General features: G+C 38.3%; 2 protein-coding genes across 2 annotated transcripts; one reads left to right on the forward strand and one right to left on the reverse strand.

The window, feature by feature from the left end:
• Positions 1-1,288: 1,288 nt before the first annotated feature.
• Positions 1,289-6,920, forward strand: LOC115726569 (protein TRIGALACTOSYLDIACYLGLYCEROL 4, chloroplastic). Its single transcript, XM_030656490.2, has 5 exons — positions 1,289-1,740; positions 2,514-2,763; positions 3,517-3,898; positions 4,987-5,303; positions 6,613-6,920. Exons 1-5 carry the CDS (start codon positions 1,469-1,471, stop codon positions 6,808-6,810), a joined length of 1,419 nt encoding a protein of 472 aa, XP_030512350.2. The 5' UTR covers positions 1,289-1,468; the 3' UTR covers positions 6,811-6,920.
• Positions 6,921-9,362: 2,442 nt separating this feature from the next.
• LOC115726571 (lysine-specific demethylase JMJ25-like) lies at positions 9,363-12,607 on the reverse strand. Its single transcript, XM_030656493.2, has 6 exons — positions 12,143-12,607; positions 11,557-11,629; positions 11,387-11,472; positions 10,456-10,575; positions 9,921-9,979; positions 9,363-9,657 (listed from the first exon to the last, which is right to left on the reverse strand). Exons 1-6 carry the CDS (start codon positions 12,542-12,544, stop codon positions 9,651-9,653), a joined length of 747 nt encoding a protein of 248 aa, XP_030512353.1. The 5' UTR covers positions 12,545-12,607; the 3' UTR covers positions 9,363-9,650.
• Between the last annotated feature and the right edge of the window lie 2,296 nt (positions 12,608-14,903).

Here is a 14,903-nt window from a genome sequence, read left to right on the forward strand (position 1 = left end):
ACAAGAATGCCATTGGTCAGATCCTATTTTGAAATAATTATGGCACTTCATGTCCTTACTTGAAACAAAGTATACTTCAAAGTTCAAACCATTATTCAAGAAAATAAGGGGACTTTAGGCCCTCATTTCAAAATTTTCATTTTTTAGTCGATAACCTATAAGTATTTCAAAATGTACAAAAATCAAATCTATTCATCATTAGTTTAGAATTTAAAATATTCTGCCATGTTTTAAATTCTTGGGAAATTTTCAAAAAAGGGCCAAAAGTCCTCTCATTTTTTCTAATAATGGCCAAACATGAACCTTATTTCAAATAAGAGCCTGAAGTGACATAATATGTTTCAAATAAGGGCTTGAAATGGCTATAGAGTTTCAAAAAAGAGCATGGCTTAAAGGGCATTTTCGTCATTTTGATTTATTTATTTTCTCTATTTTTTCCTTTTTATGGTTTTTAAAAATGAAAAAAAACATAAAAAAACAACCACATCGGTAGGAGGGCTACCTCTCTTTGGCGGGGGCCCGGGGTGTGGGGAAAGGTCACCGGGCGCCTTCATGAGGGCCAGCTACCCTACCGACCAAAGGCGAGAGCCAAAGGCCCTCGCCAAAATAGGGAGAGGGTCAGGCCCTCTCCCGGATTTGGGCAAGTGCTGGCGACCTCCGCCCAGGCCAGGGTGAGGGTAGATGGCCCCCGTCGAGGACCGGGCGAGGTCACCGACTCCCGCCGTAACCTAGGGAGGGGCCGGCGACCCCTCGCCTAGATATGGGAGAGGGCCCAACCCCCTCCCTGTTCTGGCGAGGGCCAATCGGCCTTCACGGAGGTCTAAGCAACCCCGCTCGCCTTTGCTGGCCCTCTCGGCGATGGGGCAGCAACTAGAGGCGGGAGGGCTATGTATACTTTTTTTACAATTTTAAAGAAATAGAAAAAAAATTAATAGAAAAGACAAATATCAAATATAGAAAAAGATCGAAATACCTTTGAAATCATGCTCTTTTTTGAAATTTTATGGCCACTTTGCACCCTTATTTGAAATAACGTTAACTTCAGACTCTTGTTTGAAAAAATGAAGGCACTTCGGGTCCTTATTTGAAGTAAGGTTTATTTAGAACCCTTATTTAAAAAAAATAATGAGAAGACTTCGGGCCCTTTTTTTTTTTAATTTGCCCTAAGTTCTTGAAGCGTAGAGTAAATCTGAAAAGTAGGTAAATGGTCAAAATGCTCTTTTTAGTAGAGAAACAGGAACCTTAGGAAAAAAAAAACCAACTAGGGTTGGTAGATCGTCTCACAAAACCCAGAGAGGGAATCCTCCAAAACCCGGCTGAGCCTTCGATCCCTCTCTTATTCAAAAACAAAAACATGCCTGTCGCTCGCAGATAAGGAAGAGAACAACCCAACACAGCCGAAGCGCACTCCACGCCCGTCGCCCACTGCGCACAAAAGCCGAAGCTTCCGCTCGAGTTTTCCCCAGAAATGGCGAACCTGAGGACGGCCATGGACGCGGCCTTCGGGGACCTCAACGTCGCCTCCCCTCAAGCCCTCGACGGCTCCGCCAAGCTGGTCCCCGGCGACCCCGTCCCTCTCGACGGCGCCGTCGCCAGCCGAGCCCTCCGCTTCCAGCAGCTTTCGTTTCTCCGGAATGGGTTCCCTCTGGGCATCATCCCTTCTTATTCCCCCACCCCCCGCAAGGAACTGGGCTCTTTCTCTCTCCAGTCTCTCCTCCTCCGACCCGCCACTGACAACTGGTGAGGAAAGAGGGGAAAAGATTCGAGCTTGCCGATGAACTCTGTTTGATGATTCGCGTTGAAGTTCTCTTTGAATTTGGTCGCTTGGTAGTTTTTATCTCCAGTTTTTTGGCTGTTCAAACTTTGGGGCGACCCAAGTTTTATTTTGTTTGAGAATTTGGTTTTGTGGATATCTGAAATGATCGAATCATGTTTAGTGCTCATAGTCCTCCAAGATGATATTGCCCTTCCTGGCTGCTTACTTCAATTGAGATTAAGAACTGCATTCTGCATGTGCCAATACGAGGTTGATTTGTGTTCTTAGCCTGCAGCGATTGATTGAGAAGGCTCTGCTTAGTTGGTGTGTGAGTTTGATGTCCTGGTTTCGGTTCTTGTTTGTTCTTGTTTAAGCTCTTGGTTTGTGCTGGTTTTCTCTGTTGTGCTGTTTGATATACTTATGGCTGAAGTTTCACAATGTCCCGTGCCTAGCTTGTTTAGCCTGGCTTATGTCTGAGGAGTGTTGAGTCACAATCTCGATACAGATTGTGCAATGGTTTCTTGATATGTTAATGATTGAGACAAATGGGTCTGCTCTATGTAGGATGGGAGTCATAGTCATTCTTTTTAAGGGATGATTGGTGAAGTTGAATCCTATCAAAATCATTCAATTGTAAGGAAGTGATTGAGAATCCCACGTGTGTCTATGAACGTTCGCAAGCATGGATGTCTTAATTTCACCTTTCTGACAGTGATTATAAATCACGAATAAGCTCACATTAACTCGGCTTGCGTAGGTGGCTTGGAGTAGTTGGGCGATTTCGACCAAAGAAACTGATCGATTCCATAAAAGCAGAAATTTCTAACGTTGATGAATGGGAGCTTTCAGCATTGAAGGATGTGGCAAAACATTTCTTGGATAAGTCGCTTTACTCACTTGGTGTGTCCTCACAGCTTTCTCTGTCGCCCTCATCATCACTTCTCATTGGCACAGAACAGCTTGGTGAGAAGGAAAGACGCCGCCACAAAATTATGCTTTATCACAGGGTATGTGCTTCAGACTTTCTTAGTTACTTTTACTTCCGAATATTGCATGAGATATGACATATTACTTGTTTTTTTTTTCGTGTCTACTTTAAATATTAGGTTCACAATGTGCAGCTTTGATTTTTCTAGACACATGTATACAAGCATGTTTATTTTCATAGGGAAGGGAAGTGCTTCCTTTTCTCGGGACCTTTGGTTGACGAATCTTCAAATGGGTTTTCTGCAAAACAAAAATATGTGTTGATCTACACAATATAAAGATAGTTTGTCTTTCTCATAAAGTTATGCCACCCGAGAAGCATTGCTGCTTTTTCTTTATGCACAATGTATTTTTTGCAAACACTTGCTGGGCCACTAATATGGACTTCGTCCAATATCAATGTACGTCTCAGAACATGTAGGGCGTTGACTTCAATTCAGAAGCCATACTTTCCATCGAGGAGTATGGAACTTACTGGTATGATGGCATTCCATATAATCAGATACGCAATGGATATTGATACACCATGAAGCTGAGTTGGTGAAAATTCGAAATTGGCCAGTAGATGTTCTTCTGTTTGAACAATAAGTGGGATTATCATATTCAGCATCTTATAACCAAATAATTGCAAGTAAATGTATATTGAAGCTATGTACCTGTAAGATTTGAAAAAGTTCTGTCTTGGAAATGTCGATTTTTTTTTTTTTTTTGTAGTGCTTTCTGGTTTAACAGCCAACTAAGGCCATTTGATCTGTGTGCTTGTTTACCTACAGCTCCCTAATCATGATATCACGATGGAGGCTGCCTGGCCTGGGTTATTCCTGGATCATAATGGTAGATATTGGGATGTTCCTGAATCAATATCACTGGACCTTTTGTCCCTTGTTTCTGAGTCTGGACTCAGATACCGTTTCGGAATCCACAAGAATGGTGGTCAACCCCATGGAATAGATGCCACAAATATTGAACCACCTTCTGCTTTAATGCCTGGCCTATGCGCAAAGGCTGCCTTTTCTTATGAAAAGAGTAAGGACTTATGGAGGCAGAAGGAGACTAAAGAGGATGTCATGGTAAAGACAGAGAAGGGCTTATTTTGGAGGCCTTCATATGATATACGTCTTAGAGAACCTCATTCTGCAGTATCTGCCATAATTGGTATCATTCACACCCACTTCAGTACTTTTTGATTGATTTTCCTGCAATTAATATCATTAAGTTTTCTATCACTTTCTTCGAATGAATTGACTAATTTCACGCTCAAGAGTCTCTTTCTTCTACATTTGAGGCAGCATACTGTATACATTGCACTCATGAATTCTAATTGACAAATGGTTGTAAATTTATTGGTTTGGCTGTTATAAAGGAACTGCAATGCTTAGAATGAGAGAGAGCTAACTAGCTTTGAACTACTTTCCAAAAACTTCTATTTTTCACATTGTTTATAGGTGGCTTTAAGATAACTTGCCATTTATCGTAGTTGCAGATTTAAAGACTACTATAAAACATTGTATAGCATGTTTATTGAGCAATCAAGGCATTGTCTTAAGCTGGCATTGTCATAGTTGTTGTAGTGGTATCAGGTTGGGGTAAGTGATGGTACCTGAGCTGCAATTTAATTGTGTAAATCACATGCACATCCAGTAAATAGCATCCCATCAACCCTGAAGTTGATGGAGAATGATGGTATCGCTTGGCCAGATCGGAAGAATATGCTCTGGTTTGTTCTCATCTTATCACAGGATTCTGAAAGCCATTGACAGCATAGATTAAGGACTATAGAGGAGTGAGGACAGACTTGACATTTTTCTGATAGACACGATTGTTCCAAATTGAATGTAAAAGGTAGAATTTAGGATGTATGAAATGAAAAGAGGCAGGTGGATGTCAATATCATTCTTTTCCTGTGTCTACATCCATTTTGCTAGAAGTAGTCCCACATTGGTTAAAACCACTTCAGCCCCTTGTGAGTCTACGTTGTCTTCTGCTGAGAATGGATAACAGTCTGCATGTTTCAGAGAAACAATAACCTTACGTGCTGCCTGTGCATAGTTATGTTATGCTGGCATATCAAACTATCTGACCAAGAGAAAAGTGGAACACTTCTTAAACATTTGGGTGATTGCATGGACCTTTAACTATATTATGATGCACGTTTCTTTCCTTTGTCTATTTAATAATTGGTATCATATACAGAATTGTAGTTTCTTATGTGAGGTTTATCCTAATGAAATGCTATGTTTTAGGTGGCATTTGTACGGCGTGGTTTTGGAATCCAGAGTTCTGTCTTGCTGGTGTATCAAGGGAAGGTGAAATATTTTCTGTTGCTAGTGCAAAGAGGAGTCCATTCAATGCTGATCTATTTGGTTCAGTGTGCTATACTTTCCAACTCGGGAAGTTTAGAAAAAAGTACTGTGACCTCACCCGTATAGATGCTCGCTTAGACATATCTTCTGCAGCAGCATTCGCCCAGCGAGTTTTCAATGTTTTGAGTGGTTCATCAGTGAGCAGCTTTCGTAGGCCATCATCTTCTCCGAGGGTGAACTTAATTTTTCAGCAGCAGGTACTTTATATTTCTTGAATTGGTCCAATTCCTGGGCATATGGTTGTTGTTAAGGAACTATTGCATTAACAGTTTTATCATATGTAGAAGGTGAGGGGAAAATCAAAAGAGGGAAAAGCTGTGTGTTACTTTGAGTATTAGTCTATGGGAAGTTGGATAGGATGGAAGTGGCAGATCTGTTAGTGACCCAAGGTTCTAAACAAAACAAAACAAAAAGAGCTGCAACTTGCAAGATTGATTACCCTAAATAGAAAGAAAAAACTATTAAAGAGAAGCTGTCATCTGCAAGTACCCTAAAATGATCACCTTCTTGTTTAATACATCTGCATGGAAATGAAATTGACAGATTGATTACTGCATCTGTTAGCTGTGTTTCTTATGTGAAATAAGATGCAATTGTTTTACTGTTATCACCGGATTTTATAGACTACTTGTACATGAAACATCTAGGGTAACTTTGAAAATTGTTGCTGGATGTGCAAGGCCTCTTTCATAAAATCTTCTATCTGAATTGAAAACCTCAACAATTGTGAGGAACGAATAATGAAAGCAGGAGAAATCTAAAAATTTAGTACCTGCAAGCTTAGCTATTTGTTTTACGAAACGTTTATTCTATGGCATGCAATAAAAATTATTTCGTATACCAAATTCTATGACAGAACTATTAATGTTCTTTTTAACTCGTATGTTTCTTTGTTTTTCTTTTGAAAGTCCAAATCTTTTGTTTAGTTATTTGGACAATAGCAGAAATGGGCAAATTCTTGAATATCTAAATGTCAGAAAGCAAAGAAACCAGTCCTTGCAATTACTCCGCCCTTGCTCTAACTTAGATCTTGTTTAACAAAATGATAAGGATGATGGCTGATGACATTACTGGATTATCAAAGGTTCTGGTCATTAGTGAAATTCTCATATGTAGAATAGCGGTGTGATATGGAGCACTATGACACACTTTGTTTTGCTTTTTCTTTTTCTTTTTTGGTTAAGCTATTATTAATGAAGTGGCAATGCAAAGAAGATTACTAAATCAGGAGCATTGTCACAAAGATCGGTCTCTCTTCTTGTATCAAATGCTATTTTGAGGGAGGGAGCGCTATCACGAGAATTGTCACAAAGATCTGTCTCTCTTCTTGCATCAAATGCTATTTTCATATAAATTGCTTACCAATTTTTTGTTATGAAACACGAACTTCTCATGAATTTCTTAAAGATTGTACAGAAGAGATTACATTTGGCATCGCCTGTTAGGATGTCATTGATAGTAAATGGAATCTTTGTGCAAATCTGATTTTTGGACTTGACTCATTAGGTCGCAGGGCCGATCGTGTTCCGTGTAGATTCCAAGTTCTCCCTGGGTTCTTTATCAGGAAGACAAGGCCCACATGTCGAGGATTTAATATATAGTTTGAGCTACTCTCTCAGGCTTTTGCGATCTGGGAAAGTCGTCGCTTGGTACTCCCCCAAAAGAAAAGAGGGTATGGTAGAGTTGAGACTGTTGGAGTTTTGATCTTCAATGGCTTGCCATGATTGACTGTTTTCTCTCTTCTTCCATTGAGCCTTCCATTTGTGACGTACTATTGGCGAAAAGGGCAAGGATGTGTTCATCTTCAGGTTTCACTACATGTTTTAATGTTTTCTTTTCAAGCATGCACATGTCCGGGGCAGAAAATAGCGACAGATGAACAAGCTAATCTAGTGCGACTGGGCTTTGACAGAACGGAACTGATTTGCTCGCCATACCTGGCAGCGCTTGCGCGCACGCAGCGTTTGGCAACAAGATAAAAAAATCATGATGGGATAAAATTTGTCCTATTCTGTGTTTGGCTCCCGCCCAGAATAGGATAACGTGGAATATAGTCTAGATAAAATTATCCTTGGGGGTGGGTTTTGTTGGGTTGGCGTGGGGTGGGGTGGGGTGGGGTGGTGGTTTGGGGTTTGGTGTGTGTTGTGCTTGAAAGGGTACTTACTATTGCTTTGTTTGTCGTTTAAAGGAGAGAATTACTAGAAAAAGCCCTAATCTGATTGCAATTATGCCAATTCAATTCTAAATTATTATTTTTTTGCCAATTCAATCCTAAAAGTTTTTGTATTTGTGCCAATTTGGTCATTGTGATCAATTTTGGTTAGAAATTGTTGATATTATGCTATTAGAATTGACGTGGTAATTTTTAATAATATTTTAACGTTTTCCGACTACTTTTATTTTTTTTTTTCATTTTCATTTAAGCCTAGCAAAGGAGATGTCACGCCTCGTCAATGGCCGGCGAGGCGAGCCCCCCACTCGCATCCAGTCGGCATAGGACAAAGAAAGGGTAGAAAAAAGAAGAATGAGAAAAGATAAGTAAAAATATTCAAAAAATATTAAAATATTCCTATAAAATAACACATCGATATTAGCAGAGCCACGCTAGTCATTTTCAAGCAAAATTGATCAGATAGATTGAATTAGCACAAATATAAAAGCTTTAGGACTGAATTAGTATATATATACATAGATATATAATTTGATTGACATAATTGTAATATTTTTAGGACCTTTCTGGCAATTTTTGGTCGTTCAAGGAATCATGCAAAGTTCAACAATTGCGGGACGATGACTGGAAGTTGATCATAAGCAATGTTAGCTACCTAGGTGACCAAGCCAAAATTACTCAATTACGTGTAAGATGTTTAGCAATTCTAGTAACTTTGTAATTGACTTATGAACATTTAACAGACGCTCCGCATCGATTTATTGAATTAACTCGTATATTACTTAGGCATGGATCATCTATCCAGCATGGTACTCCCTTCTATATCTTAAAAAATCTCATTGGTTGATTATGCAATCCAAAATGTTGTCGCTGGTTGAGATTATTCAATTGAGAGCACTATTCCCAATGTTTTGTATGATACGAATGAGATTTTCAATTCAATTGAAAATCTCATTGAGAGCCTCCTCGTAATCACCCCCACCAGAATATTATTGTGAATGCTTCCAACTCTTTCTGCTACCAAGCAAGGGATGGGGAAAAGAGACGTGAAAATAGATAGAAACATTGGGAATAATACTTTCGATAGACATCACTTCAGAGAGGGAAGAGCTTTTTCCAACCAGACATCGCTTCCAAATTTCTCAGAAACTGCCTCTAGATGCGCTTACGATGCTTTTTGGAGGACCCACTAAGATTGGAAAATTGACAAAAAAAGTTCTAAACTTACTGTAATTGTGTTAATTCAGTCATAAGAAAAACAATTCAATCTTTATATATTTCGCATGAGTACCAATTCAATCCTAAACATTTTGTAATTGTGTCCATTCAATCCATCCTACTAGCCATAAAGTGGACTTTTTTGTAATAATATTTTGATAAAGTTTTTGAACATTTTATTATTAGTTTTTTCTTTTGATTTCTTTGGATTTTTTCTACCAAACATTAGGGCAGGCAACCGAACAATAAAAAATTATAAAATATATCATTAAAATATTATTTTAAAAATTCATGTCAGCACCGACCGCACAAGTTTGAGCAATTGACAAATACAAAAGGTTTAGGACTAAAATTGCAAATAAAAAAAAAATTAAGACGAAGACCAACTTGCACAATTAAAATAAATTTAAGATTCTTTTGGTAATTCTCCTCCACTAAGATGTCAATTATCGTTTCAAGTGAGATAAATTTCTCGTCCTAACCATTTTCCAGGCTTCAACAGAAGAAACTAACAATCACTGGAACCTTGCACAAGAAACACTATCCTCATAGAATTTGGTTCACATATTCCTCTTTTTAAATCTTTCTTCCTTTCTTTGTTTCGATGTTGTATATATCTTTCTCAATTAACATGTTGGCTATTCTTTCTATTCAAGATTTTAGCTGATGTCACTAACAGAAGATATCATAACAGTTGCAGATCGATTGACATGGTCTAGTTTAAATATAATATTTGCACAAAATGTAGTCCTGCTGAAATTTGCCTTGATAGCCATAAGAAGATGCGACCATCAATTCATCATCTGTTAAATCATACTTCCTAGAACGCAACATGACTTTTAAGCGTTAGGCCTTTTCATGCTAGAACTCAATGAGACACAACTATAACTCAAAAATATGATAAAGACTTGGAATCACACTTGGCAACTTATAGTGCACTGACTATTCATTAATTTCAGACTTCTGCTGCCTGTCAATTTTTCAGACTATGTACACCAGCTCCAACCAAGCCAAAGGACGATATTACAAAAAAGAACCAAGTGATCACTTTAATTGTGGGATGATCGGACAAAGTCTACCATTGAGAAAAAAACCATAACCATAACCCAAAGCAGCGTACTGCTTGAACTTTATACCAGATGGATGCAACATCTGCTCAGGGCCTGAATCTCACAGCAGAAAACCAAGTATAATGAGGGAATCACAGTAAGTATAGCATTGAAATAGCTGTTGATTGCTTATACAACCGTATGTTTTCTCATATTTGAACATGATATGTGTAAACTATGAGCAGTGAATATCTAAAATAAGAGTGAAGTATCAAGTCAAAGCCACTGAACCCATCACTATATTTTCAGAGAAGATGTTTCACACCCATTGTTATCACTAGTATCAACTAGCACAAAAAATTATGTGAAATTCTTACCCCACATTCTCCAAACACTCGACAGCCTGTTTGACAGCATAAATCATCATTTTCTTAATCTGCATCCCAAACAAATATTTTATCAGAATAGAAGTGTTACACTTCCAACAAAAAACTTTGAATGTTTAATTTACAACTCTAGGAAGTAATGCATGTTGAGAAGGCATTCTGACAGTAAAATTTTCCTATGTGCGCAGCTGGCTTTAAATTAAATTCTCGCGTGTTAACATAGAAAGGTATCTTTTGCTATGCCAGCTAAGAGTCTTGTCAATAAGCAAACTGCAAATTCACCACGATTCCATCCAAAGTAGAGAAACCACGCAGTTAATTTACTGATGACAGTCTGTAAACATCAAATGTTGACATGCGGAAGAGATTGCAATAATAGACAAAAAGACGATACTGTCTCAATAGGGATCTCAACCAAATTTGACAAAAAACTAAAAGAGAAACAGACTTCTCTAAATATGAGATTCAATCAACAATTATGTTAATGTCGATGCACAACCTCATCGTGCAAGTAGAAGTAACAAGCCTCCAACTTGTCCTCTTTGGCTCGATGGTTTTTGGGAAGTAAACGAAATTCCTCTGTTAAGCGGATGCCGTCACCAACATTTTCAGCAGAAACAAAGTCAAGTGCAACCTTGATACACGACTGCAAAAAAAGAAGAGCAGCGTAAGACATACTGGAAAACTAAGATATCAATGCACTAGAGTAGCCAAACCATTTAGGCAGAGAGCATTTCATTCTCCACTTTTCAAAGTAAGTCAAACACAGTGTTGTATCACCCAGGGAGCTTTTTTATATTTCTTAGCTATTATTTATTTCAAATTTTCGATAAATTCTGATTCAGCTAGTGTTCATCCTCCAGCTGATCAGCTTTTTCTTTAAAATTGGTTAATGAGGAAGCATCACTCGTATTATCAAATATCCTACGTGCAGTAACAGTGGAGATAATAAAACAGATTACTAATTGCGTCTACAAAATTTGTATAGGATTAACAAACAACTTACATAAATCATTACAACGTCACATGTGACATTCTGATCAAACTATACAAATAATCCGATTCATAAGGTTGTTCTTTATGCAATCTACGAAAAAGGCTCTGCTTTATTTCAGACATGCATCAGATAGTAAAAATAATCAACCTCAATGAATGTAAAGAAGCAATGTGACAATTATCAAAAGGTGTGGTTTTAACCTCAAAAGTGAGGTCATCTCTTGATTGGCACAAAATGTGACATCTCTTAGCTGAATGGGTATTTGCTTTAGTGCCAATTAGCAGTGAGTATTGTAATCATCTCACCTCCCAGTCCACGATTGATCAAGTTTTCTGAGAAGAAATTCATGTTTCATGGGATATTTGCTGAGAAGCAATTCATCGAAGTCTACTTTATTTCACAAGCAGAGCACACCTTCCAAAAGATCAAGGATCAACAGTCTAACAATAAAATTGTCCACCTTCACATTCCGGACTTGATGAGGACAGCCAGCAGGAATGAAGACAGCATCACCAAGCTTCTGCACAAATGTCCAGGGTTCTATTCCTAAACACAGAAACATGAAAGTCAATAAGCAAAAAGTAGAATAATTAATGTGCAGACTTCGTGGACATACTGTAATAGACTAACCAAATTCCTCCTTTAGCTTCCTTAGGTGCTCCCTAGACAAATAAAAGGTTTGATCATGTATTGGATGCGTAACCTACACCGAGCAAATATGGATATTATTTTGCAAGTCAGGAAACAATTGCATAGCAGCACAAAGAACAAAAATAAATTGAACTTCTCCTGAATCAGTCAAAAGCTGATATTATGGTTTCATTTGATAAGCTACATAGCCACCACAAGTCATGCAATCAGCCTGTAGTACTGATTAGTCACAGACTTTGAAGCACACCACTTGGACCTATCAACCAGCATGATTTATCGATCTCTCTATCAGGACCGGATTAGACTTATCACCAAAGCTTTGGTGTGGCGGAAGATCCATCTATGACACTATCCCTCGCACAGAGAATTCTCCATGCACTAAAAGCTAGTGATAATCAAACAGAACCTAAGCACCATTTAAAGCCCTTCACTAAAGGAATGAAATGTAAAACATTCTATCTCTAGAAGATATAGGAAAAACAAAATAACGGCCTTATATCTTTCTATGAAAGTTACCATACATCAGAGCTCCAAGTCCATAAGGCCGTCTTAGCTGGGCAATTACCTGAGGCATAGGACAACAATGAGTGTGCCTGAATTCCCTGAAGTGTTTTTTTAGATAAACCTGCAGCTTAGGAACATCCTCTCTCCTGAAAATATCCCAGATCGCACCTCCCTCAGCTGCATCCAATACATTTCCAGAAGTTCTTGAAGTTCCATAAGTCCCATTCATATCTTTTGGACTGGCTTCTCCTTCTCCAGTCTTAACCATATTTGCTGCACTTAAAGGAATTCTCCCCTCCAATGTGACATGACCATTAGTGTCACATCGTTCATCTGCCCTGCATACAAGATTGTTGCTGTATGTGGTATTGTCAATTGTTTTCTTAAGATCCTGACAAACTTCAATACTGTCTCTTTGATCTTGCTTTCGATGTTTTTGTTTCAACTCGTCTATCCATTTCATCTGTTCCCTTGTATATCTCACCTCTGCAGTATGTGTAAGCACATTGACCTGAAACAGTTGTACAGCCAAACGTCAGGACAAGAATCAGTTCCATCCAAATCCCTACATGCACCAGTCAGTTTGATAATTTACAATCAATCAATAAATGTCTCTTGTTGCGAATTTGTGAGAAAGGGAGATGCTTTGAACGCTTATAGCTGCGGCAGATACCTATCTTCAGCAATATTTCTCATTCCAAACCATTGCAACCATATAATGGCAGTCATTTTTAATACAAAAGACTGAATAACATGATGACAGGATATGTTCCAGATCACAAGTTGCCACTTCACCAACACATGCAACTATCCTTCTGAGTTTCAGATCATGTCCAACTTTACATGTCAAATCAAGCTCAATGCTAACGAAAAAAGACTGATTTCTGAATCTTCCTAGAAAATTCTAGCTGGGATGATTAGAAAAAGCAGGTCTCATTTACTCTCCTCAGGTTCATAAGCAACTCCCGACTGAAGATAGACTATTAGAAAGTTAATAAGAAGCACAGATACCTACTGATGTTACAGGCAACAGCTTGTGTGACAAAAAATCTGACGTATAGGGGCACCAGCAGTCGATAACCGAAAGTCATATCCCCATGCTTTGAAAACAAATTGCTCATTATGAAGTATGAAACAACCAAATTATGAATTTAAAGATCTCCTGAATTTCAAGTCAAAAACGGCAAAGAGAGTAATATGATAAACAGAAGAAAGAAAAGTATATCCAATCAATCACACATGCTCTTAAGAACAAGTACGCCTAACAATGTCATAAAGGCAGTAGATCTGGAAAACAATAGGATGATTTCCAACATAAACAACTGACAAAGAAACCTCGAGCCAGGGTACGAATTTCACATTCCAGAACAAATTTTGCCTACTGTGTCTCTCATTTGAAAAGTATATTTTGCTTACATTAACTCATACTTCAAATGGGCAATCCTGGACAAATGAATTGGAGGATGTATATGTTTCCAGGGGGGAAGAGATGATTAACTATTGTCTACAAACCTGTCTACAAACCTACATAAGCGTATCTCTTAGAAAAGGTTACCTCATCTAATTCATTCTCCATTTATGCTCACACCCATCCTCACTGACATACCAACAAATAATCAAGAAGCATTTTCATGCATCAACGGTTGAGATTAATTCATACATCCAATGAAGCACTTCAAAATTACAGGATCTTCATTCGATTAAACAATTTGCTTTTGTTTTGAGTTTTGATCTTCAGTGTCTTGCCACAATTGTCATTTTCTCCCTTCCTCTGTTGAGCCTTTCATCAGTGACATGTACTATTGGCGAAAAGGGCAACAATGTGTTCACCTTCAGGTTTCATTACATGTCCTGTTGTTTTCTTTTCTTGCATGCATATGTCCACGCGAGCATGCGCGCACGCACGAGAATGTTAAAGGTAATTCACTTGGGTTTTCTACCGCGGCTTACCTACTCTTGAGACGGTCTGCTCGGGTTTATATGCCAAAACAGGCTTTCCTCGTCGTCGATAAAAGGGGTTAAAGCTAATGCGTCATGCTAATCTAGGGACTTCAATTAAGGTTTTCTCGTCGGCCTGAAGGCTACCATTAAGATGACAGAGATTTGACAACATTTTGGTCTTCCCCTTGTAGCAAGGTGTTTGACTTGGGACATGTGAAAATTGGAAACATAAGCAAATTATCGACCTGTTAAAACAAAGAACATGGAAGCAATCTCTTAAAAAGATGGCGTCTGATTATGGAACATTCACTTGCAAAAAGTAAAGTTCTTTTTTTTTTGTGTGTGCACTTTATGCTGATTACCACCGAGTGATCTAAAGCGCGGTTTGCAAGCTGAGAGCTCTCGATTCACCAATCTACAGTTGGTTTTTAAGAAATCTTGATTAATCAGTGAAAGACAAGTTTCATCCCTGATCTTAAGGAGTTCACTTACATCTCGGTGACGGGCTCGTCCAGTAAGCAATGGTTAAGCAGCTAATGATGCATCGTTTGAACATGCTCATACAAGTAATCTACATTTTTGTCAATGCTACCCTTTCAATTAGCCAAAAAAAAAAAAAAAAAAAAAAATAGGAACTCTTAGTCAATTTACTCCTCATTATGACTGAATCACCAAAGTATCAATGAAGAATGATGCACCGTAATATCGAGATGATAAATCAAATCAACTTTTGGATTTAGGTGTATACCTCATCTCGAGTTCTCCACTCACCTATTATTGACGGGCTCGTCCACTAAGCAATGGTTTAAGCAACCAATGACGCATCGTTTGAACATGCTCATACAAGTAATCTACATTTTTGTCAATGCTACCTTTTTAGT

Source organism: Rhodamnia argentea, chromosome 9 (assembly GCF_020921035.1).
Source record: "Rhodamnia argentea isolate NSW1041297 chromosome 9, ASM2092103v1, whole genome shotgun sequence".
NCBI lineage: Eukaryota > Viridiplantae > Streptophyta > Magnoliopsida > Myrtales > Myrtaceae > Rhodamnia > Rhodamnia argentea.

Coding starts and splice junctions, on each gene's coding strand:
- LOC115726569 (XM_030656490.2), top strand. CDS start 1,469: ATGGCGAACCTGAGGACGGCCATGGACGCGGCCTTCGGGGACCTCAAC. Junction 1,741..2,513: donor CGACCCGCCACTGACAACTG/GTGAGGAAAGAG, acceptor CGGCTTGCGTAG/GTGGCTTGGAGTAGTTGGGC. Junction 2,764..3,516: donor AAATTATGCTTTATCACAGG/GTATGTGCTTCA, acceptor GTTTACCTACAG/CTCCCTAATCATGATATCAC.
- LOC115726571 (XM_030656493.2), bottom strand. CDS start 12,544: ATGAAATGGATAGACGAGTTGAAACAAAAACATCGAAAGCAAGATCAA. Junction 10,576..11,386: donor ATCAAGTCCGGAATGTGAAG/GTGGACAATTTT, acceptor CTTTTTTTGCAG/TCGTGTATCAAGGTTGCACT. Junction 9,980..10,455: donor CCAAAGAGGACAAGTTGGAG/GCTTGTTACTTC, acceptor TTTGGGATGCAG/ATTAAGAAAATGATGATTTA.